Source organism: Bison bison, unplaced genomic scaffold (genome assembly GCF_000754665.1).
Source record: "Bison bison bison isolate TAMUID 2011002044 unplaced genomic scaffold, Bison_UMD1.0 scf7180017864181, whole genome shotgun sequence".
In the NCBI taxonomy this organism is placed as follows: Eukaryota; Metazoa; Chordata; class Mammalia; order Artiodactyla; family Bovidae; genus Bison; species Bison bison.
Genome location: NW_011494753.1, coordinates 6452550 through 6478508, shown reverse-complemented (window position 1 = coordinate 6478508; position 25959 = coordinate 6452550). Strand labels below are relative to the sequence as shown.

The window sequence follows — 25959 nt, the reverse complement described above, 5'->3', positions numbered from 1 at the left end:
TGGCAGGCCCGGGTGGAACTGGGGCTCGGGTTCAAGGTTCTGGGGGCCTGCCCTTGCTTCCTTCCGGGTCGCCAGCTGGGGGTCGAGGTCAGAGCTCAAAGTACCGAACCTAACTCCCGCTGCCCCTCCTCGTCCTCTTCGCAGCCCTTCTCCAGCCCTCCAGCTTTCTTCTTTGCACTGCTGGGCCGCCAGGTTTTCCACCTTTGGCGGAGAGCTAGCATCTGCGTCCCCTGGGAATCTTTACCCGAGGGAGGAAAATGTCGCCGCTGGAATGCCTTGTAAAAAATAAAAAACTTGAGTTCAGCTTCGAAGGTGTCGTTTCTGAAAGAATTATACATTTTCCCTGGGCGCATTACGGCTGCTCGAATCCACTCACTGTCAAGTACCGGGGGCGAGGGGCAATGTGGTTTTGGAAACTTGGTCTGCTCTCTGGTAAATGGGACAGTGGTGAGTTTAGGTGATTGTATTGACAACTTTGGCCAATTTGCTTTTTTTAATCCAGCAGATTGTTGGTTAAGTATCTGGGGAACTGTTGGTAGCGCTAAGTTTTTGATGCTTTTATTAGTTACAACTCATGACTTTACCACATTTTTCTATTATGAGAAAGACTAATAGAAAATATGTTTTTGTCTAATGCTATGGGACACTAGTATTTGGAGATTGACCAGTTACAAGTCAAGTAACAATTTATATTGTAGATTCTGAAGGTTTTCTAATTTACACTTAGGTTAAGTGACAAGATTGCTAAACTTGGGTCAGAAACTTTCCTGTGGTTTTGTACTTTTTCTACAGTTTTTCTTGTGCACGCATATTTTCTTATATCCTGCTGGGACTTTCTCCTTGACACATAGTTAGCAATCTTTCTAGATATCTGTAGGTCCTTTTCTTGTGTATTCTTTGTTTCATTAAAAAAAAAAAAAACCCACCAACCCTCCGTTCCCCCTCCTCATACACACACAGTTGAAACCCATATCCTTCAGGTCAGCCTTCAGTCTTTCTCCCAGATATTTTCCTCAGCGGATCCAGATATAAACAAGTTAAAGGCATCGATTTGGAAAAAGTTCCAGGTATCGAAGTGACACTCTTATTGTATACAGTAATGAGAAGGTAGTTTTGTGGGCAGGTTAGAAGTCTGGCCTAAGAGAAATAGTTGTGTAGGGGGCACTTGAGACTCAGTTATTTTATAGTTATTGACTCAGTTATTTGACTTCCCTGGTAGTTCAGATGGTAAGGAGTCTGCCTGCAATGCAGGAGACCTGGGTTCTATCCCTGGATCAGTAAGATCCCCTGGAGAAGGAAATGGCAACCCACTCCTCTTGCCTGGAGGATCCCATGGATGGAGCTGGCGGGCTACAGTCCATAGGGGTACAAAGATCTGACACGACTGAGCAGCTTCACTTCAACAGAAAAAAAAGTGGAACGACTAACTTAAGTAATCACTCTAAACACAGTTTGCCAATATACATGGACAGTATTTCCAAATTTTACTGTGGTTTGCTAAAGACTTTGACCTTTACGACTTATTTTCAGAATTTGAAGTCATGCTAAGTAAAGTAACTCCTCCAAAGTCATTGGAAACATCTGAGAGATTTGAATTTCAAGGATATAGGAAAATAGTGGGCGAAGAAGGCAATGGCACCCAGTCCAGTACTCTTACCTGGAAAATCCCATGGATTGAGGAGCCTGGTGGGCTGCAGTCCATGGGTCGTGAGGAGTCAGACACGACTGAGAGACTTCACTTTCACTTTTCACTTTTCTGCATTGGAGAAGGAAATGGCAACCCACTCCAGTGTTCTTGCCTGGAGAATCCCAGGGACGGGGGAGCCTGGTGGCTGCCGTCTATGGGGTCACACAGTCGGACACGACTGAAGTGACTTAGAAGCAGCAGCAGCAGGAATATAGCATGAAAACTTCTAGAATGAATACATAAATACACATACATATTTAGCTTTAAAAATTTAGAAATTTCAGAAAAGTTTCAAGAACAGCACAAAGAAATCTCAAAACCCTTTTCTGAATTTCACCAGCTGTTAACAGTTTGGCACATTGGCTTTATTTCTCTTCATATATACATCCTGTTATTTTTCTGAACCATTTGAGATTATATTGCAGACATGCCCTTTACTCCTAAAACTTTTAGTGTATTTTCTATGAACAAGGAGTATGTACCTTTCATAACTACAGTTCAGTTCAGTTGCTCAGTGGTGTCTGATTCTTTGCAACCCCATGGACTGCAGCACACCAGGCCTCCCTGTCCATCATCAACTCCGGGAGTATACTCAAACTCATGTCGGTGATGCCATTCAACCATCTCATCCTCTGTCGTCCCCTTCTCCTCATGCCTTCAATCTTTCCCAGCATCAGGGTCTTTTCCAGTGAGTCAGTTCTTCACATCAGGTGGCCAAAGTATTGGGAGTTTCAGCTTCAACATCAGTCCTTCCAGTGAATATTCAGGACTGATCTCCTTTAGGATAGACTGGTTGGATCTCCTCGCTGTTCAAAGGATTCTCAAAAGAGTCTTCTCCAACACCACAGTTCAAAAGCATCAATTCTTTGGCACAGTATAATTGGCAAAATCAGCAAGTTTAACAATGATACAATACTATGCATTATCTGGTCTACAGGTATTATTCATGTATTACCAGTTGTCTTGTTAATCATTTGTAGCAGTATTTTTTTGTATTGTTTTTTAAATTGAAGTATAATTGATTTACAGTATTATGTTAATTTCTGCTGTATAGCAAAGTGATTCAGTTATACATATATATACATTCTTTTTTATATTCTTTTCCATTATGGTTTATCTTAGGATATTAACTATAGTTCCCTGATGCTCAGCAGTAGGACCTTGGGGTTTATTCATTTCTGTATGTACCAGTTTGCTTCTGTAGCATATTTCTTACTCTAGGATAGTCCAGAATCAGGCCTTGCAATTTAGTTCTCATGTGTCTTCAGTCTTTGTTAGAAAGCTCCTCAGCCTTTCTTTGGCTTTGATGACAATGGCATTTTTGAAGGCGCCAGGCCTTCTATTTTGTTGACTGTCTCCTATTTACATTTGTCCAGTGTTTCCTCTGGTTAGTTTTAGGTTATGTATTTTTGGCAGGAGTTTTACAGAAGTGGTATTGTGTTCTCAGTGGATCATACTGGGAGGCTCATAATGTTGGTTTATTCCATTGTTGGTGGTATTAATTACTTGGCTAAAATGTTATTCAGCAGGTTTCTCCACTGTCAAATTACTACTCCTCCCTTTGTGATTTTTAACTAATTTATGGGGATATACATTGAGACTATAACTCTTCTGTTTCTCATCAGCCTTTCACTCACTAGTCTTATCTGGTGATGCTTCTTGCCTGAGAAATGATTACTGTGATATAAAATGGTGATTTTTCTAATTCCATCGTTCCTTCTACATTTGTTAGCCTTGTATTATTATTTATGAACTCAAGAAACCGTGCTTCATTCAGTAAGTTATAATCCGTTCAGTTCAGTCACTCTGTTGTGTCCGACTCTTTGTGACCCCATGAATTGCAGCACGCCAGGCCTCCCTGTCCATCACCAACTCCCAGAGTTCACCCAAACTCACGTCCATCGAGTCGGTGATGCCATCCAGCCATCTCATCCTCTGTTGTCCCCTTCTCCTCCTGCCCTCAACCCTTCCCAACATCAGAGTCTTTTCCAGTGAGTCAACTCTTCGCATGAGGTGGCCAAAGTACTGGAGTTTCAGTTTTAGCATCATTCCTTCCAGAGAACACCCAGGACTGATCTCCTTTAGAATGGACTGGTTGGATCTCCTTGCAGTCCAAGGGACCCTCAAGAGTCTTCTCCAACACCACAGGTCAAAAGCATCAATTCTTCAGCACTCAGCCTTCTTCACAGTCCAACTCTCACATCCACACATGACCACTGGAAAAACCATAGCCTTGACTAGACGAACCTTTGTTGGCAAAATAATGTCTCTGCTTTTGAATATGCTGTCTAGGTTGGTCATAACTTTCCTTCCAAGGAGTAAGCGTCTTTTAATTTCATGGCTGCAATCACCATCTGCTGTGATTTTGGAGCCCAGAAAAATAAAGTCTGACACTGTTTCCCCATCTATTTCCCATAATCCATTACTACTGTTAAATGTTTTGGTGGTCAAGTTGTGCCAGATTTCTGAAGTGCAAGTCCCTTCAATCTGGCCTGTTTACTTACACTTATGATACTCTAAAGTCAAAATGGCTTATCTGACTCCATACTCTAGAAATTCAAAAAAAATTTTCTGTAGTTAACTGAATAAATTTAGAAAGATACATTTCTACAAAGTCATATTTTTAACAATAGATTAATCTACTAAAAGATTTAAAAGATTAAGATGTTAACATGACAAGGTGAATACAGCTAACACTGCTGCTGCTGCTGCTAAGTCACTTCAGTCGTGTCCGACTCTGTGCGACCCCATAGACGGCAGCCCACTAGGCTCCTTTGTCCCTGGGATTCTCCAGGCAAGAATACTGGAATGGGTTGCCATTTCCTTCTCCAGTGCATGAAAGCGAAAAGTGAAAGTGAAGTCGCTCAGTCATGCCCGACTCTTAGTGACCCCATGGTCTGGAGCCCACTAGGCTCCTCCGTCCATGGGATTTTCCAGGCAAGAGTACTGGAGTGGGGTGCCATTGCCTTCTCCGATAGCTAACACTACTAAACTATATATTTAAAATTGGCTGAGATGGTAAATTTTATATTTGTTTTTCATCACAGTCAGTGAAAAAAGAAAAGAAATACCTTAAGCTGTTAGAATGTAAGTTAAATGACTCACATTTGGTATCTAAGTTATGTTTCCATTTTGGCTTATCTGTGGCCTTGAGCAAAGTCCTTCATCTTTGGAGAGGGCTCCTCAGTGTTACTTGTTAATGAAAGTGTTTTCTATCCAAAACAAAGAGCTGAGGAGCACACTAAGAGGAAAAGAGGTAGTTAATGTTCTTGCAAGAATATTAATCTGAATTATTAGTATTATTTTATTCATTTGCATTTAAGATTGATTTGTCGACTAGTAAGATACCAAAGGGACTGCCCTGGAGGCTCATTTGGTAAAGAATCTGCCCGCAATGTGGATCTGGGTTCCATCCCTGGGTCGGAAAGATTCCCCTGGAGAAAGGAATGGCTACCTGCTCCAATATTCTTGTCTGGGAAACTCCATGGACAGAGGAGCCTGGTGAGCTACAGTCCATAGGGGTCGCAGAGTCGGACACGACTGAACGACTTATACTTTCAAGATACCAAAGAGATATTTTACACGGAGAGTACAGCAACACTTTCAAGGTTATTTGAATCTGCCTATTACTGTATTCATTCCCAGACAGGAAGACATATCTATTATGATTCAGAAGCTATGAAACTGGCATGAAGGAACATGACATTTTTCAGAGTCCATGGTTTATCATTGATGAATGAGATTGAACTCTGTAATTCACATGCAGATTTTAATTTCTTTTGAAGGAAGAGAGAAAGCCAACTTTGATGTGGTACTGAAAGATTTATTGCATGAGGTGAATTAAATAAAATTATGCTGCTGCCAACATGTCTACTTTAAGCGTCTTGTCTGTTTTTAAAGAGAAGTAAATTGACTGTTTTTAATAATATAGTCAATGTCATATGACATTTCTAGTCATGATTAAAAGCTACCGTATTTTATTACTAAAGAGGTTAAAGTAATTTAAAGTTCAGAAATGTAATATACATGTTTAAATTACAAAAGTTACATTAAAATAGGGATGGGTAACTAATTATATATTATTTGTCTTTTTCAGTAGAAGTTGAAAGATTTTATAGTTTGTACCTGCTTTTTAATTTTTGAGTTAAACAAAAAGACCTCTGCCTATTTACCATAATCCCATTTAGTTTTCAAAGGTGGTGGGGGAGGTAGATTATGTTTATTCTTACTACTTTATGTTTTGAGTAGGTTTGTAAGGGTAAAGTAGGGAGTTAGGGTCCCAGCTCTTTTTCTTCCAACTCCTGTTGTAGTTCACTACAAGAACATACAGTTAAAGGGGCTTCCCAGGCTCAACAGTAAAGAATCTGGCCGCAATGCGGGAGACATGAGTTCAATCCCTGGGTCGGGAAAATTCCCTGGAGAAGGAAATGGCAACCCACTCCAGCATTCTTGCTGGGATAATCCCGTGGAGAGAGGAGCCTGGCGGGTTAGAGTCCATGGGGTTGCAAAAGAGTTGTGCATGACTTTTTATCAGCAACAGTGATCCTTGGTTGCTCCTGAAAGAACAGAAAAACAAGCAGGATCAAAACTGTTAAGGCTGAATAAGAGGACGAAAGTGTGCTCATTGAACTTTAGCTCTCCGAGGTTGATGGTGACTTTGAAGAGATTGGATTCAGTGTTGAGTGGAAGTGAAAGCCAGTTTGCTGTGAGTAAAGGTTCAGAAGAAGTGAGGTGAGGCAGCAGAGTTTGTGTGTCAGGACTTTGTTTTCAAGAAGTCTAGCCTTGAAAGGGTGGGGAGATGATAACCTCTTTAAGCCCTATCCTTAAAGGGTACTGTCTCATAAAGGCCAGTCAGCTTAATAAGGGTATGAGCTGGTATGTAAAAGAAAACTTCACTTTACTACTTGGAACTAAGTCTAGTCAGTAAGTTCAGATAAGTTCCCTAAAAATATGATGGAGTGGGAAGACTTCCCTGGTGGTTCAGTGGTTACGAATCCACCTGCCAGTGCAAGGGACACTGGTTTGGTCCCTGGTCTGGGAGGATCTGGTATGCCACAGGGCAGCTGAGCCTGTGCGCTCTAGAGCCCATGCTACAGAAGAGAAGCCAGGACAATGAGAAGCCTGCACACTGCAACAAAGTTTCCCCTGCTCCCCACAGCTAGAGAAAGCGCACACAGCAGCAAAGACCCAGCACAGCCAAAAATCAGTTAAAAAAAAAAGTATGATAGGGTATCTCTAGTGATTTAGCACGTTTGTGTACTGTTCTTGGTAGACACACATATTAAAGTACTTAGATAATTAAATTATCAATGACAGAAAAATGGTTGCTTTTTAGCTTTTGATCATTTTGGAGGAAACTTCTTAGTTACTAAACATTCACAGAATGCCCACTATGTATCAAACTCAAAGATAGATACTGAGTTCACAATGGAGAGTAAGACAGACCTGCTGCTGCTGCTAAGTCGCTTCAGTCGTGTCGGACTCTGTGCGACCCCATAGACGGCAGCCCACCAGGCTCCCCCGTCCCTGGGATTCTCCAGGCAAGAACACTGGAGTGGGTTGCCATTTCCTTCTCCAATGCATGAAAGTGAAAAGTGAAAGTGAAGTTGTTCAGTTGTGTCCGACTCATTGAGACCCCATGGACCACAGCCTACCAGGCTCCTCCATCCATGGGATTCTCCAGGCAAGAGTACTGGAGTGGGTCGCCATTGCCTTCTCCTGAGACAGACCTAGTCCCTGCCCAGTGCCTTGCAAACAGACTGGGAAGACAGACATTGAACACATTATCTTAAGAGTGATCATGAAAGGTGTATAGGGTCTTGGGGGAATATGTACTGGGGGAGAGAATTAATCTAGTTAGGGAGCTGGAGAAACCTGTGAAATTACTTTGTGAACTAAGGTGAACTACAACTGTTGTTAGTGGGTAATGAAGTAATAGTAAGGGTAAAGGATTTTCTTTAGGTAACAAGGTCACCTCATTTTTGAGTTTTGTCTCTCTTAACTCACCTGTTTACCTTTGTTTTAATTTAGTACGTACTGTATGTGCTTTTTTTTTTTTTTTAAGAAAATTTTAAAAGTATTTCAAAGTCTATTGAATTTGTTACAATACTGTTTCTGTTTTATGTTATGTTTTTTGGCCTCAAGGCGTGTGGGATCTTAGTCCCCTGACCAGGGATCCAGTCTGCACCCCCTGAATCTTAACCGCTGAACCACCAGGGAGCTCTCTTATATGATACATATCTTGCCTTTTAAACATGGTATTATTTCCAGGATTGAATTTGAAACAGAAATAAAAGTGCATTAGTCATGTTAGTTTGATTATTCAAAAAAAAGCCCCAAATAAAAGCGCATCTAAAGTCTGCAGCCCCCTTGCTTCAATTCTGGGCGAGTGTGATGGGCCATCCTAGTTCAGGGGCTCCCTTGTGAGATCAGCTGAGAGCTCTTTAGTGGCTGCATTGCAGAATTGCAGTTCAGCTGCTTCCACTGCCCGCTTATATTTCCTTGATGCCTCATGGGGAGCCAAGAGTGATCCCCAATAAACTTCTTCCACACACACGCACACACAAAAAGGTTGATGAGAAAACGGGTGGTGGTACCAGTCTGCATTAATTAATTTAAGTAGCAGTGTTTTGAAGAGATTGAGATTCTTTTCTGAGCAGCTACCTTATTGCGTATTTCAACAGTTATCTTTAAATGTTGAAGATTTGGCTTCTTTTTTTCCTCATAAACAAAGAGGGCCCTAAAGTCTGCAGATGCAGTGGATCACAAGGTAATAAAACAACCTGCATTTAAAAACCCTTTCAGTAATGGGACCTGTACTTTTAGAATCTTTTTGTGATATGCTACACCACTTGTATTTAAAATAGGATTTTAGTGTTGTAGGATTTTTAGAACTGGAAAAGAGGCCTTTGAAGTCATCTTTTTGACCAGTTCTGTTATTTTTAGCAGGAGAATATTTGCTAGGTGAAATATTACAGGAATGATCCATATATAAAACAGCTAAAAATGGTAATGCTTGGAGAACTGTTAATTACAAACCTCAGATCTGAGTCCAGCTACCTGTCTGTAGCCATTAAGTTCCAGTTCCTCCATATGTAAACTCAAGGTAGTAATAGTACCACATCATAAAGGATTTTTGAGTTTTAAATACAATTTAATCTTAGTAGAGGGCTTTGATCCCTGGATTGGGAAGATCCCCTGGAGAAGGGAACAGCTACCCACTCTGGTATTCTTGCCTGGAGAATTCTTTGGACAGAGGAGCCTGGCAGGGTATAGCCCATGGGGTCGCAAAGAGTCAGACACGACTAAGCAACTTTCGCTTTCCTTTCTTTTTCAGGGGGCTCAATAATATTAGTTTGGTTAATTTGGGTAAAGCAAAGTGAGGGACCATTCTGGCAGCCCTGCCTGCCTGGTGCTCACTTTATTCTAGGTGCTGGTTCCAGCGGTGCCTTCCTGGATAGAGTATAGTGTGAAAACCTTCAGTTTACTTTGTCTCCCTCAATTTGAAGATGAAGCAACTGAGCTCTGGTTTAAGGAATAACATTTTAAAGGCCACAGACCAATTTCTGCTGCTTCAGGCTACACACAGCTGTTGTTGCTGAATAAGCTACATAACCATGTTTAGGTTCTGCAGCTTCTCTTGAGGCGGTATGTGAGAATAGGAGGTAGAATACTGAATTAGAAGAAACCTTAGTGAATTAAAAGAAGCCTTAATATTAAACTGTAAAGGAGTCAGTTGGTAAAGTAATGTGAAGTGTCTTAGGATATATGTAGTGTTTAGTCAAGACTGGTCAGATAGATGGACTGAGTAGTTTCTTATATATTCTTTTGGTGTTGTTTATTCTTTAAAATTTTTTTGAATAGCCTTTTAAGAAGAATATGCAGTGTTCCCTTGGAAGTTCTGAAAAGCTTGACAATTCCTTAGGAAACTACCCAATTTATCTTATTATAGAACTATAATTTATAGCAAATATGGGCCTTCTGCCACCAAATCCTGGATTTATTCTTTAAATGATGATGAAAAACTCATAAATTTTATGGTAAATGATATGTGAAGCATAATCAAAAATATGGTGTCTGATATATATTGGTAATAAATAGTTTGTTACTGGCAATTCTTGTTAAATGTGATTTGAATCATAAATTATGCCATTGGATCCTAATTACACAGTTCTTTACTGGGTGCTCCTCTGATTAAAAAAGAAGTACCATGTAATTCTACAGGTGTATATCAGAAAAAACATTGTTCTAGACAATGGGGATACAAAAATGAACAGGCATGGTGTTTGCCTTCTAAGAATTTTCATGCCATCCCAGGAATTGTGAATTGCTACAACTTTTCTGGAGAACATTTTGCATCAATCAATGTTAAAAGCCTTGAAAGTGTGTCTATCTCCTGATCTAACATTCCTGGATTTTGTCATAAGAAGTGAATCTTAAGATGTGCATAAAGATTTCTAACCTTAACCATAAAAGTTCTCACCTCCTGTGAGATTTTTTTTCTAAATTATAAAAACGTAAAATCTATACAGAGACTTGATTCAGCAAAAACAGAAGTCTCCTTTTCTCCCCCTTTCTTGCTCCCTTTGAGTAAACAAAACAAGGAGGAAAAAGATAAATGTCATCCACTAATAAACAATGTATCAATTCTGTCCTCTGGCAAATTCTTCAGTGTCCTCTTCCCATCCTCAATTCTGTGGCTTTGGAAGCATTTCTACCCCTGAATCTATGGCCCTCAGCTCTGGGATTGGTTCATCAAGGATCAAGGAGGCTTAGAGGGCTGAGGACAAGGAATGGGTTGCAGTTGTAGAGGTAGGAAGCTTAGGGGCAAAGGGGCCCCGATCTTGTTGAAGGTTGTACAGAATCTGATTTAGTCATCTATGAAAGCAGAGTAGCTAAAGTAACCTGGCCAAGTTCCAATCTGAACTTGTAGTCTTACTGGACTAAAAGGATATCTCATCTGTTGAGGAAGAGTGCAGAGAGCTATGAGAAGGGTCATCTCTGCACTGTTTATAATCATAAAAAATTTCTGGTAACCTAAATGACTATGCAAACTAGTTGAACTGGTATGCCTAAGTATTAATTAAAAGATCAAAGTGAAGATGTTAGTTGCTCAGTAGTGCCCAACTCTTTATGATCCCATGGTCCATGGAATTCTCCAGGCAAGAATACCAGAGTGGGTTGCCATTCCCTTCTCCAGGGGATCTTCCCGACCCAGGAATTGAACCCAGGTCTCCTGCATTGCAGGCATATTCTTTACCATCTGAGCTACCAGGATATGTACAATATAGTAAACAAAAAATATGTATTCTGTTGATTTAGTTGCATGACCAGCATTGTAGTCCTGTGCCTGGCTTCCCTTCATTTATAACCTCCTTATAAAATTCAAGCTCTGGGTACATTTTATATTAGGCTTTCTTCATTCCAACGCCAGATCAGAAGATTATTGCTGAATTCAAACCACTGAACCATGACATGTGATCATCACTGCCTGTTTTTCTCATTGCCATTTTCCACAAGGACAGTTCTCAGATTTTCTCCTTTCCTCAGGCCTGTGGTGTGCTTCCTTATCCTTTCACATGTCAGAACACCTAAACTTCCTTCCATTCTTCCTCTTGATTCTCTGTGATCTGCAGCTGCCAACATTTAGGCTGTCTTCATTAATTGGAAACTATTCTGTTTTGCAGTTGTGTGTGAACAAGTCTTATTTCCCTTGAAAACTTTGAGTGCAGGGACCATTCTTGTTCATCTTTGTGTTTCTGGTGTTTGAAATTATTTCGAATGACCATGAACTACATGTTGGTTTCTCGATAGCCCACAGTTCCTCTGGAAGAATTTTAACTGGTTCCAGGATACAGCCCCAAAGCTTTGTTGAATTTGAAAGCATATTTAAACAATTGAAACTTTAGCAAAATTGCTGTAGTGTTGTATTGTAAAGACAGATTTACATTATCAGTTATTTTGGTATTAAATTCATTTTACCTGAAGCAATAGAACTTTAGTAGTTGATTACATTATCATTATTCCTGGATATACTCTGCTCTTTAGTAGTATTGACTGCAAGTGAATGTAATTGGTAGTTGATACCTAGTTTGAGAATGTCTTCTAAGGATTTTAAATTCAGATACATAAATCAGTTTCTTGTTGAACATAGATTAGTGGGAAAGTTGTTTGGAAATAATAAAAAGATTTCTTTCTAACAGTAGAATACTAATTTGTATTTTCTATTTTTATTAGGTAGGAATATCAGTAATAGAGTGATAGATAAAAATAGCCCAGTTTTGCTATTGAGCAAGTATTTATAAATATATTTATAGAACTGAGTATTGCATACACTTCTCTTTAAAGCACACCTGCTTACCAATTAGGGCAAAAAAAAAAATTATACTGCAACATTATTCTCCTTTTTTTTCCCTCTTTTTAGACCTCATTGCTACGATTTCAGAGTACCCTGGTGATAGCTGAGCATGCAAATGATACCCTTGCTCCCATTACATTAAATACCATCACTGCAGCCAAACATCTTGGAGGTGAAGTGTCCTGTTTAGTAGCTGGAACCAAATGTGACAAGGTGAGAAATCTTTAAGGTCAACCATAGCAAATAAAATTGCCATCAAGAGACAGGGAAAGATGGCGACAGAGTTATAATGAGGACTGTAACCCAAACTGGGTCCTAAACCTCATTAAGTGGTCAGTTTCACAACCATTACTGTGTGTGAAAAAGAAACTAAAAGATTTGCTCACTAGGCATTTTGTCTTTTGAAATGACGTGGAATACTTGATTTAGTTCCACTGGCACATCACGTGCCATCAGGTACCAAGTAGAGAGATAATATTTGAGTCCCCTTAGAGGTTAATAGCCAATCCCTTTTTAGTATTGATGAATATACTTGCTAATTGCTTTTAATTCCTGAAAGTGGTAAATCTGGAAAAAGTATCATGGGTATTAATTTTTAATTGGTGTAAGAATTCAAATGCAAGGACTTTCCCAAAACTACAGCTGGTACTAGAAGATGTTCTTTGTTTGGTTGTTGACATAAGACAATGACAGCTCTGTAAACTAACCCCCTGGAAAGGAACTCTAATGAGGTTTGCAGAGTCTGTGCCTTTGGACTTGAGTGAAGTTGAAGTCGTGCTGTCATTATGCTTATGCACCTGGAGCCACCAGTTGCCTCTCTCACCATACAGGATCTGCCAGTTGTGTAGCTGGGGGCTTGGACCTCAAGGGAAGAAACCCAGAAGAGAGCTTGTTACTTTTTAGACAGTTTAATTTATTTTTTATTACATGGCATTGATGCAGAGCATGTGATATAATGCAGGTTCAGTTAGTATTGTTTTGGCCAATTTCTTACATGAAATTGGTATCTTAATGTATTCAAGCAGGTGTGTGCTTATGTGGATTTCTTTACCTAAATCCTGCTAACAACTGTTGACTCTTGCATAGTTATGAAAGACAGCTAAGCTATCTTTTTGGTTGCCCTACTTTCAGATATACAAGTTCTGGATTTGATTTTTTTTACTGTGATTTTAATTAATCTAATATAACTTGGAAGATATATCATAGACAGCAAGTAACTTTTCTGTGTAGTGTCTGAAATAAGAGATGGATTTGATAGTACCATATCCCCTGCCAGTGAATACCTGATTCAGAAGAGTTGCTTTTGTACTGCCTTCTTTCTTGAGTGAATGTTGTTGGAACCTTGCCCTCCTTTGAGGGAGGGCAGAAGGCGTGGCCTTTTGTGTTTACTCATCAGTGAATCAGCATGGAGGTAAACAAGAAGACGGTAGGCCAGAATATGGTTGCCATGTTTCTGCTAAAACAGAAACCGGTCATGCTGTACTTAGAGATTGAAAAGAAGGAATTCTAATGGCTTTCGTATACAGAAAAAAATGGCTTTTCTGTATACAGAAAATCTGAGTGGTCAAAGAGCTTTCCCAGAACCCCATCCTGATTCTAAACAAGAGAAAAGAGGAATTAAAATAGAAAATAATTTGCTTCATTATAGATAAATACATGAGGATGGGCAGGAACTCAGGGGTTGACAGTGGACTGTTTCCTCTATAGTTTTCTAAGGTTCTCTATGGTTTTCTCTATGGCCCAGAATCACTGATTTTAATATCAGCAAAAATCATTATTGTCAGATAAAGTGCAGTGGCTTGCATACCAGAGTGGTTAAGTCTTGCTCTTTAGTTCTCGGAACCTTAAGTCTGAAATGTCTGAAATGTATTGGCTGTGTCATTATTATGAGTGAAAGAACCTAACCATTTCTAAAATGATGGACTTATATTTGTATTGAGCAAAAGGGAAGAGCACGATATACAATTACATTTGAGTGGAGAGCGAAGTTGATTTTGGTTTATCAATTTGTACTTTTTTCAAGGCAAGAATTTTTGTTTAGGGTCAGTAGACCATAAGATCAATTGGCTTAAGATTTTCTTTGTTAAATAATTTTCTTTTATTCCTAAGAAGCCCTTTTTCTCATAAGAACAGTTTTTACAGTGGCCATTAAGATTTTATACTCTGTTGAATCTGTAATGGTGGCTCTATTAGTATTTTTCTGTTAGATGGATAATTAAAAACTTTTATTCATAGGTGGCACAAGATCTCTGCAAAGTAGCAGGTGTGGCGAAAGTTCTGGTGGCTCAGCATGACGCGTACAAAGGCCTCCTTCCAGGTGAGCTTTTCCAGTGGGAAAAAATTAATGTCTCAATTATGCTTGAAAACTGAATATGAAAATATTATGAGATGTGTTTATCAAATGTGTTTAATTCTCAGAGGAACTGACACCATTGATTTTGGCAACTCAGAAGCAGTTTAATCACACACACATCTGTGCTGGAGCATCTGCCTTTGGAAAGGTGAGAAGATTGAGAATGTGGAATCTGATGTCACTAGTTGGAAGGGTTAGATTTCATGGTACTGAAAATGTACAACAGACTTTGTTTAGACAGCTAATTCTGGCTTTCAGAATTAATGTAATAGTTTTGATAAAATTTATTCTTTCAAGATTTTGCTATAATTTCTGTTAAAATGCTATCTCCAGGCTTTCAGCTATGGTCATAGAGACAGCTTTGTTCTTTTGAGACTTTGTCATATTTTTTATAATGCCACTTCCAGATTTTCAGATTTTGTCATGGGGAAAGCTCTATTTTTAAATGTATTTTTCTTAAATAACAATGTGGAACTGTCTGAACGCCATTTGAATTAGTAACCCATTATAAGACATGGATTTGCTTTGGTGACTGGTGGATATTTAGAAAGGCCAAGTTTATCTATTTGAGAGATTTGGAAAGGGCTGTGTAGTGGTTGAAGACATCCTTAGGGTGGAGAGAAGTGTGATCTGATCACATGCATTGTGGTATGTCTGAATGTGCTATGAGGTGGGTCGTGGTCTGCATGAGTTATTTACCTTCCTGAAATTTGTTTTCTGATATGTAACATGATGCAGTTTGGCCAGCTGATGTCTAAGTCTACCAGTTAGAACTATTAAAAGATGGAATGGGTTTTCTCTGTAGCAGTTGTCATTTTCCTTGGAAATGGTTAAGTCAGAGGCTTGACATCCAGCTACTGTATTTTGGGGTGTTGCAGATCAGCATTGACTAAAAGATCATTGGGGACCATTCCATCTATGAGGGTTTTGTTTCGGGGTTAGATGATTCAAACAATTTCGTGAGTCTTGAGTTTCTGTGATGACAGTTCACTAAGAAAATTGTTAAGCCAAGAAAGGGTATTTGTTGTAGCTGATTCCCTAGACTTTATACTCTGGCTTTGATTGCTATATGGGTGTTTTGAGAACAAAGGTCACATAACAGTATTACAGCTGGTGCTGCAGCTTCTGAATGGATTTGGAATGAGGAAGAGTCCATCAGGTGAAGCTGAACAATTTGCTCTGTAATAGGTCTTCACGGATTGTCTTTTTAAGACACCACAGCTTTATACTGGTAATCTAGAATTTTAAAACTGTCATCTTTTTGTGCATCAAAAGAACACTGTTGGTTATTACCTCGCCTTCCCTGAAGCCACGTGGTGTAGCCTGTTAGATAGTGTTGAGAGGTATCTGTTTACCGTCCATCCTTTCAGGACACTGAGACGTGTGCCTTGAAGTGCTGTGGTAAATTTTGTTTTCAAGATGTGCTAGAGTGAAACAAGGAATAGTAGAAGTACAGAAAGTATTAAATTTCAAGGAATTTTAAAAAACTCTAAAACTTTAGAAAGAAATACAGTCTGAATATCATAAAATTTGTGTGAGAATCTGCTCAGCCAGGTAATAATATTTCCAGTCGTATTTCCTGAACAGTTAAAGAAGGTGCCTCAAGGAAAGAGTTACTTACTGAAGCAGGCTTTCAATGCTGACAAATTTGGTTTGTTTTAAAAGCAGGTATCTTCTAAATGTCTTATTTACCAAGTTAGAACTATGTTTAATGGCATTTTAATTATTTTCCCAAGCCCTTTATTTCCTATAAAATCTTAATTTTTTTCTGATTGTGGATTTATAAACTATGGTACTTTTCAGTAGCTCTGTTATTATGGTTGAAAGGAAATTGCTATATAATATAGGTAACAATAGACTGAATATTAGAAAATCTTTACAGTTGGAGGATGTAGCAGAAGGAAATTTGACTTCAACTTTCAATACTTGTTGGCATCAATTTATATAGAACTGCTTATTAGATACAGGGTAGAGAGATGAGAGGAGAAGGCAATGGCACCCCACTCCAGTACTCTTGCCTGGAAAATCCCATGGACGGAGGAGCCTGGTGGGCTGCAGTCCATGGGGTCACAAAGAGTCGGACCCGACTTCACTTTCACTTTTCACTTTCATGCATTGGAGAAGGAAATGGCAACCCACTCCAGTGTTCTTGCCTGGAGAATCCCAGGGACGGGGGAGCCTGGTGGGCTGCCGTCTATGGGGTCGCACAGAGTCGGACACGAGTGAAGTGACTTAGCAGCGGCAGCAGCAGAGAGATGAGAAGTGGAGACACACAGCTTCTGCTCTCAGGGTGCTTATAAACTTAGTCGAAGGTTATATAAGATGTATATTGAAACTTTTAAGACAAAATACATATTATTGAATTGTACATGCATGTGAGAGGATGCAGAATAAAGGAGTGATTAGAGGATGGTCCTGAGAGAATTCTTAGAGGAACAGAGAGGATTTGGGGATGGAATGAGGAGAGGAACTTGAGTGCTGTTACAATGAAAGTTCACCTGCTAGAGTTGGTTTCATGTACTGAGTTTAGGAGATGCCATAGAGTAAGCTCTGTGTAGAAAGCAGCGGGGATTTACCCTTTCTATTCGTGTGATAAAAGCAACACTTCACTTTTAAAATTACACTTAGATGATCTCATCATCTAAGAGAACCTTTGCATCTAGAAAGTATGCATATTCATTCTTCACTAACTGATTCTGTTTTAGAGCCCAAGAAATTTGGATAAAAGCACAGAGGTTCTCTTCCTCTTACTGTGAGGTGAAGTAACTAAGCCCTGGGGTTAGTGGGGCTTGCCCAGTGATCCCTGCTAGTGGGAGCACAGTCACCACATGTGTCTATTCCAGAGATGTTATATGTATATGCAGAGAAAGCATATACGTGTGTGTGTGTATATATATATATAGAGAGAAAGGTTGTACTTTACTTTTCTCATTTTTAAAATTATATGGATTTACTACAATTTGTAAACCTATGCCCTATTGATGGACACTTTGGTTAGTTTTTGTTTTTTTAAATGCAACATCACTTTTTAAAAAGGTGAACATGTCTGATTTGGAATTTTTTCTTTCATGTACATTAAGTAAACATATAAAGATGTTCTTTTTTAGTATTTGAGAATTTTACTACTCTAAATATTTTTCTATCATATCTAGATTCAGTAATCTATAACTGTCACACTTTGTAAATGATGATCATTAAAGCAAATGTCATGTCTCATAATTCAACGTACTGAGTTAAGGTAGTTTATTGCTATAAACTCATAAAACTCTTAATGTAGTTAGAGTAATGATCGACTCTTACTTATGTTCAAAGACTATCCAAAAAGTTGTGCTTGAAGCTGTCGTGTATCTAAAGATGCACGTGAAATATAAAATATTCAAAATAAAGTTTCTATAGAATTTGCTTTTAGAGAATGTTATTGCTAATATTTTATAGCCATCCATCAGCATGTATGTGTGTAACTCACTACTTATTTTGCTTTTAGAACCTTTTGCCCAGAATAGCAGCCAAACTTGATGTTGCCCCTATTTCTGACATCATTGCAATCAAATCACCTGACACATTTGTGAGAACCATTTATGCAGGTGAGTACCCAAGGAAAACAGTTAATCAGTATATTAAATTTTTGAAAATTCTAAAAGCAGAAATTAATATTGAAGATAGGATTTTGAAGCATGGATCATCCTAAAGCTTCCTGAAGAAAATCTTAGTGTTAGATCTATCTTAGTGTTAGAATTGCTGTTGGACCGTGATAGAACATTCTCTCTGATAGAGTTAAAACACACTTTTTTCCTTCCTGGTTATTCCATGTACAGAGTGAGATTTTTCCAGTGATCAATAAAAATTAGGTTTCTTTTTCAGTATATTTTGCAAGTGGCGCTTGAAAAAGAAAACTTTCTGTTTTTTTAAAAATAATTTCAGTCTTCTTTGCTGCTTCTATTTCATTTCTGTCTGCATTAAGAAATGCAGTTCAGTGTCTTTTTAGTTGACTGATCTTTTGCTAAGCACACTGGTCTCTGGTGGGGCTGGAGAAGGCAATGAACTCTTTGATATTTCTGATTGAACTCAAATCAAACCTCTCATCTTTAGTAGTGTTTAAAGGGAAGTATTTGGTCATAGTTTAGGTCACTCTTAATGTAATTGCTAATCCATAAGAAATGTCTCAAATCCTTTAAAAATCTGGGTGCATCACACTTGCCATCCTTTATGCCCCTACCTTGTTTTCATTTATTTTCTTCCCTTAGCAGGCATGGTAGCTTTGTCTTTATTAAGTTATTGCAGCTCATGTTGTTAAGTTACTGATCATGTTGTTTTGGAGAAGAAAGCTTTTGTTTATATTCCTTTTAGGAAGAATGTACCTGGTTAGTGTGACAGCCTTTTCCAGTTCGTTTCTTCCCTGCAGGTCAGCACTTGTTCTATTTTTAAAGACATCCAAAGTTACCTAGAGTGCCACTGACACGTTTCTTCAATGTTACAGTCCTTTCCCTATATTTAGTAAAGGTAGAAAAAACCTAACTGGTCTCTAGTTATTTTTTCCTTATCTTTGTGAAGTAAATTCTGAACCTCAGAGGAATACTTGGGGGATTTTTTTGCCTTTCATGGTTGTTTTTAAAAATAAATATGTATTTCAGGAAATGCTATATGTACAGTGAAGTGTGATGAGAAAGTGAAGGTATTTTCTGTCCGAGGAACATCTTTTGAAGCTGCAGCAACAAGTGGAGGTAGTGCCAGTTCAGAAAAGGGTGAGTGTTCATTTGTATTTGTTTTGGTTTCTTATTTTTGGTTCAGACATTATATTAGAATAAGAGATTGCTTCTAGTTAAATCTCTAATGCAGGGTGTTTGAGAGCTCCATCTAAATAAATGATATTCCCAAGTTTATCCAAAAGTACGAAATATTTATATTATTTTTTTGTACTGTGATAGTTTGGTATGTATCAAAGGGGTAGGGGTGGGGTGCATTAAGATTAATTTGTTATATTGATGTGAGGATTTTTTACTCTCCACTCATTGTTTATTATAAAAGAGCTTCAATATAATGGAAGACTAATAATAGTAAATTTATGGAAGATGTTAACACTTTAAGATATATAGTATCTTATTAAACCCCATAGAGAAAGGGTTTTTTCAGTCTTATAGGTAGACTCAGAGAATTAAATGACTTTTCAAAAGTCATATAGCTAATACGGTGAAGGCTGGAATCCAGTCCCTTTAAGTCTTTCCGAAAATCAGAGAGAATGAAATTAGTAGCAAAAAATAAAAAAATCACACTAACAAAATTAAATTTCCTGTTATTAATTCTTTGTGTATTTCTCTTAAAAATTTATTTTTACTATAGTACTTGAACTCATACTGTTTGTTTTGTTATATGTATCAATACACACAGCATCAAGCACTTCCCCAGTAGGAATATCAGAATGGCTTGACCAGAAATTAACAAAAAGTGATCGGCCAGAGCTCACAGGTGCCAAAGTGGTGGTGTCTGGTGGTGAGTCGAATATTGTAATTTTAAAAAATGATGTAAACTTGAAATACTTTGCTTTTATTAATACTTAATTTTAATGGAGCACAGGTGTTTTTTCAAATGTAAGAACTAAGTTGTGAGTATTAGTCCCATTAGGAAAATGAAATCTTGAGTTTAATAGTTTGGACTTGTGTTGCAAATCTGTTTCATTGGCACCAGGGGGAGCATGGTACAAATCTCAACTCCATAGCTTTGCAACTTGGGTGTCTTTGTCATTTTGACCAACTCCTGTGTTATTCTGAAGAGTATGGTTAACTTCTGAAGCAAAGAAAGGACTGGTTGGAATCTCAAGGCTGTGTTGTGCGACCCTTTGCTCTATTTTAAAAGTCTTGCAGCGCAGTCCAAGTCTCTATGGATAACTTGAAGTTTTTTCACATTTAATATGAAAACTGTTAATATTGCATAAGACTTGCTTCTTTTTGTATACCATGCTTCTTATTTAAAAACAAAACAAACAGAAAACCCCAAGAAACAAACAAAAAGACCCATATTTCATAGCCTGCTGACTTTTTAAAACAGTGACTGCTATGATTGAAAAATCTTTCCAAACTAAACATCAAAGGAAATAATTAAGCTTCCAAACAACCTCTTATTGCAAGTGGCATTGAGAGGAAATAATTTATATTTCAGAAAGGTATATCTGACTAGTTTATTCACTTATTTTTTCAATAAATGTTTATTAGGTATATGTTCTCTGCCAGGCCCATTGCAAAGTGCTGGAGAAATAAAGAGGAAAAAACGGATTATTCTTGCTCTTAAGGAGTTTAAAGACTAGTGGAATGTCTTCTTTCAGTTGTTCAGTTAAGTATTGCTAAATATAGGAGTGACCAATATAGGTATGAATCTTGTATTTAAAGAGTTTTTGTTCTAGTGGGGAAGACTGATTTTAAAGACTAATTATACTAGTAGTTAACCAGTTAGTTAATTACAGAATTACAGTAGTGTTGAATGCTTTATTGGAAAAGTGCAAGAGTATCATTGGAGAACTTAGGAAAGGCTTTATAGAGAAGATGGCAGTTGTATAATATGAAGATTCACTCATGTATATGAAGTTCAAAATTTTTACAGAATGGAGTTTATATTTGGTTAATTCTTTTTTTTTTTTTCCATCTTCTTAAATGAGGTCGGGGTTTGAAGAGTGGAGAGAACTTTAAGTTATTGTATGATCTGGCAGATCAACTACATGCTGCAGGTAAGTTTATTTTCCTTACTAGAAAAATACTCCCATTTCATTGGAAATATTTTTTCTTCATTATTTCATTTGTATATAAGTCACTCAAAGCTGCAGATTTTTTGCTCTCTCTCATTTTCAACTTTTCTGTCGGAAACAGTTTTTCTTAATCTCCATGTAAATGGTGTAGCCTTCAGTGAGGAAAGGTTGTCCTTGTTCATTATTATTTATATGATACTCTTACCATTTGCCAAATTTTAGTTGTTTTTTCCATTAAAAAAAATTAAATGTCCATTTCATTGCCTACTTCAGATTCAGGAATGCCCTTGTTTTTCTCTTTATTGCTGGTCCGACGTAAATCTCTCATACAAATAGAAATTAACATTTTAAAAATTTATAGGGAAGATGGATCTTGTTATTAAAAGTATATTAAGAATGGAATAATGGTTTTTGAAAAAAATCAGAACATTTAAAGTATTTTAGTTTTTAATTATACAACTATTAATGAGTGTATTCTTAATGTCTAGTTTGTTCTCCCCCTTTTGAGAGTTTCTTGTATAACGTTCTGGCTTTTATGCTTTATATTACCTAATATATGTACCCATAGAAATAGTTATGGCTTTGTCTGAATAAGATGTAATCTTGACTCTTTATAATCAGATGATGGTATTTGACTGAGGATATTTCATTTATTCATTCACTGAATAAATATTTATTGAGTGTCTGCTATATGGCAGGCACTATATTAGGAGCTAGGCAAAAAACAGTGAATAAAATGAGCAAAATGATTCAAAGTTCTAGAGGCCAGAAGCACATTGAAATCAAGGTGTTGGCAGAGCCATGCTCCTACTGGGCAGTGAATATGTTTCCAGTTACCAGAGGCTGCCTTGGGCTTGTAAGGGGCCAGGAGATGGAGGAAGAGATCCTATGGATGGACAGCTCCTCTGTCCACCTAGAAACCTAGAAAGAGCAGGTTGGCAGAAGGCTAGTTTGGGGAGAGTTGGCTGGTGATCAGTTCCTGGCAACCATTTCCATGGGATAAAGGGAAGCATTTCTATTCGTAGTCCCGAAGAATGAGGAAAAGAATACCACTCATTTGTAACTTACTTGTTGACCACAGCCATGAAATTAAAAGATGCTTACTCCTTGGAAGGAAAGTTATGACCAACCTAGATAGCATATTCAAAAGCAGAGACATTATTTTGCCAACAAAGGTCTGTCTAGTCAAGGCTATGGTTTTTCCTGTGGTCATGTATGGATGTGAGAGTTGGACTGTGAAGAAGGCTGAGCGCTGAAGAATTGATGCTTTTGAACTGTGGTGTTGGAGAAGACTCTTGAGAGTCCCTTGGACTGTAAGGAGATCCAACCAGTCCATTCTGAAGGAGATCAGCCCTGGGATTTCTTTGGAAGGAATGATGCTAAAGCTGAAGCTCCAGTACTTTGGCCACCTCATGCGAAGAGTTGACTCATTGGAAACGACTCTGATGCTGGGAGGGATTGGGGGCAGGAGGAGAAGGGGAGCACAGAGGATGAGATGGCTGGATGGCATTGCTGACTCAATGGACATGAGTCTCAGTGAACTCCGGGAGTTGGTGATGGACAGGGAGGCCTGGCGTGCTGAGATTCATGGGGTCGCAAAGAGTCGGACACGACTGAGCAACTGATCTGATCTGATCTGATAGGAATGTGGAGTTTGAAAGTTTGGACTAGAGATAGAAATTTGGGAATCAACTGCATTTAGATGGTATTTGAAACTGTGAGACTGGATAAATTCACCAAGAGTGTAGATGTAGAAGAAGTCCTAGGACTAAGCCCTAGATGCTATAAGTTTAAGAGGTAGGGGAGAAGAGGAGAATGAAGACCAAAGACAAATGGAAAAGTAAGGCAGGAAAACCAGGATAGAGAGTGTGTTGTTCTGGAATCTAAGTGAAGTGTCTCAGTAAGGGAAAGCGTGATCTTCTGTGTCAAATGCTGCTCATAGGTCAGGGAAGATGAGAACTGAAAAGTGCCTCATTGATCAGCCACGTAGAGGTCATTGGTGACTTTGAACAGTTTTAGTAATGGTGGTATTTGGGGCAAAAACCTGATTGGAGTGTTTAAAAGTAGTTACATGGTTGTATTCACTTGATGATCAGCCGTCGAAGCTGATCATGAGCTGAGTTCATTTGTGATTTGTGTGCTTTTCTTGTATGTGTGTCATATTTTAATTAAAAAGTTTTTAGAAGTAGAATGGGAGGCCTGGCAATGGAGACAATGAATGCAAACGACTCTTTAGAGGCTTCTAACCATATGGTAGAGCAGAGAAATAGACAGTAGCTAGAGGGGGAGCAGGACCAACAGAGGAACTTTTTAAAGATTAGAAGATAATAGCATGCTTTATATGCCGATGGGAATGCTCCAGTTAAGAGGGAAAGGTTAATCATACATGAGATGAGAGTTATTGGAGTGATGTTCTTGAGTCGGTGGGAGAGAATATGAACACAGCTGCAAATTGATGGGTGAACTTGTTAGTTGGAGCAGGTTTCAGTTTTTTAGTGAAATTGGAAGCAGAATGTTAAAAGAATATTGAAAGTTTGAAGAGAGAGGAAAGATACAAAATTACAATATAGGACAGTCTGAGAGAAGTAAGGCCTATTTATTTAAAGTACAAAATGGTTAACATGGCTGAGTAACATTAGCATTTTTTTGCAGTCATGCTGAACAGGACAGGTATGCAAAGGGGAGAAAGACTGTTTAGTCAGTAACTAGAGATGGAGGTTTTCCACCATCTGGAAATAAGATGATATAAGAGGAGGGCAAGGAAATTGAAGGCATATGCAAAGGAGTGCTTAGAGCCATTGATAATAGAAACTGAACTGGATAAAGAAAGAAGAGAGAACATAAGGGGAGAGAGGGACAGTGGAAAGAATTATAGCCCTCAGTGGGGTCAGAGGGTTGTTGGAGTAAGGGACTAAAAGGGGTCAGCTGGAATGGGGAGGTCACAGAGAGATTTTGGAAATCGAGATTGTTGATGGTATTGGTAATGGACAGATTGAGGATATGACCGTGGGTATGGCTGAGGTAGCGTGAAGGGTAAGATGAATGGAGAATTGCTCAAAGAATTGAGGAGCCAGGATGTCAAAGTCTTCAAGAATTAAGATAAGACTAGTACTGGAGAGAGTAACAAAGACCCAGAAGCTAAAAATCCTAGAGAAATGAAGGGAATTGACCTGCTGGTTAATAGACGACACAAGCAATATACAAGTGACATTATCCGATGACATGAGATTCAAAATGGAAGGCTTTTAAGGAGAATGGAGGGAAAACCTTTTGAGAGTGGCAGTGAGGGCCTGGAGTACCACCTTGAGGCCCCAGTGGTATGAGGATGCTGGCAGACAAAGCAGCATCTGCTGGAGAGGATTGGAGAGGGTAAAAAAAAAATTTTTTTTTAATTTTTTAAAAACCATTATCAGTGAATGTCCCCAACAAATTGAATAATAGAGCTTTAAAAATGACAACTGTTTTTTTTCTTAGTTGGTGCTTCTCGTGCTGCTGTTGATGCTGGCTTTGTTCCCAATGACTTGCAAGTTGGACAGACAGGAAAAATAGTGGCACCAGTAAGTATTGCAGTAAAATATGCCATGCAGAATTCTGTGGGGATAAGAACTACATGTATTTGTGGAACAATCATCTCAGTGAAGTGATGATCTATTCAGTGTACCTAAGCAGTTAGCCTTTATCCTGGTGAATGTGTCCTCACAGGCCTATGGATTTCTTGGCCTCGGTAAAATGTATAGCAGGTCTTAAATCCAGCAGTGTTTTTCGGAGTTTTTAAAGCAGTAGAATACTTTGTCAAATTTGTCACAACACTAAATATGAAATTGAGAGAAGCATCATTTTATTATATAGTTCACCTTAGCATTTATTTACCATAATGCCTATGTATTATAAAATCTGTCCATAAAACCAATGAATCTATATTAATGAACACAGACTCTCAAAATCAGGAGCTGTGAATTGACAGCTATAGTCTGACATCTTCCTGAACACCTAGTTTATTTCTGTATTATGTCTGGTTGCATGAAATTCAGTAAATTCTGTAAATTCAGGAATTCTGATTCCATTCTGATCCGTATTAGATTATTCTTCAATTAAAACTATTCAAAACCTAGGAATATATTGGTTTCAAAGTTGAATTACTAACAATATCGAATGATTGTCATGTTTCTTAGATGATACAAGTTTTCAGTGGGTAGAATTCCTAGCCAGCTTAAATCTTTATTGTGTGGAGGAAAATGAGTTTTTAAATATATTTCAAAATGTACTTTTAATGTATTTCAAAACAAGATATTAAGTCATATCCATTAAAAAAATCTCATATCTCATCAGATGTTCATTTAAAATTTCAAAATAATAAAAAAAATTTGTCTTGTCTTTGAAGTTTGTTTTGAAGAGAGTTCAGTCTTTTGCCCATTTTAAAATTGGGTTCTCTGTCTTTGTATTGCTTCCTTATTCATTTTCTTTTGAAGAGCAGGAATTTTTATTTTTATAAGATCTAATTATTGATGGTTGTTAATGCTTTTTGTGTTATTCAGCTTATTTGAATTCAGATAAGATCTCAGAATCTAAAATAGTTAGAAAAATCATGTGACCTGTTTGCTTGTGATTTCGCATTTGTCAGGCTGTGAGAACATTTACTGAGCAGGTAAATTCGAACCTTCCCTGACATTTAATGAGGAATGGCAAAGAGGTATTTTTTGGTGGAAATCTTGTTTGTCCTAGTTTACATGAATAAATATCTTTAGATTTGAATTTATTTACCAAAGATGAAGCCCACAACCTTTCTAATCAATAATACTTCTACAGCAAAGTATGGTGGGGGACAGGTT

General features: G+C 38.1%; 1 protein-coding gene across 1 annotated transcript in view; it reads left to right on the top strand.

Moving 5' to 3' along the window:
- The first annotated feature begins 257 nt into the window (after nt 1–257).
- ETFA (electron-transfer-flavoprotein, alpha polypeptide) overlaps nt 258–25959 on the top strand; it is a 70158-nt gene continuing 44456 nt past the window's right edge. Inside the window, exons 1-11 of the mRNA XM_010843407.1 lie at nt 258–447; nt 981–1067; nt 5473–5522; nt 12111–12257; nt 14280–14361; nt 14463–14545; nt 17882–17981; nt 19029–19139; nt 19783–19884; nt 21044–21112; nt 24605–24687. Of these exons, the coding sequence (XP_010841709.1) occupies nt 258–447; nt 981–1067; nt 5473–5522; nt 12111–12257; nt 14280–14361; nt 14463–14545; nt 17882–17981; nt 19029–19139; nt 19783–19884; nt 21044–21112; nt 24605–24687 (1104 nt within the window). The remainder of the gene's footprint in view (nt 448–980; nt 1068–5472; nt 5523–12110; nt 12258–14279; nt 14362–14462; nt 14546–17881; nt 17982–19028; nt 19140–19782; nt 19885–21043; nt 21113–24604; nt 24688–25959) is intronic.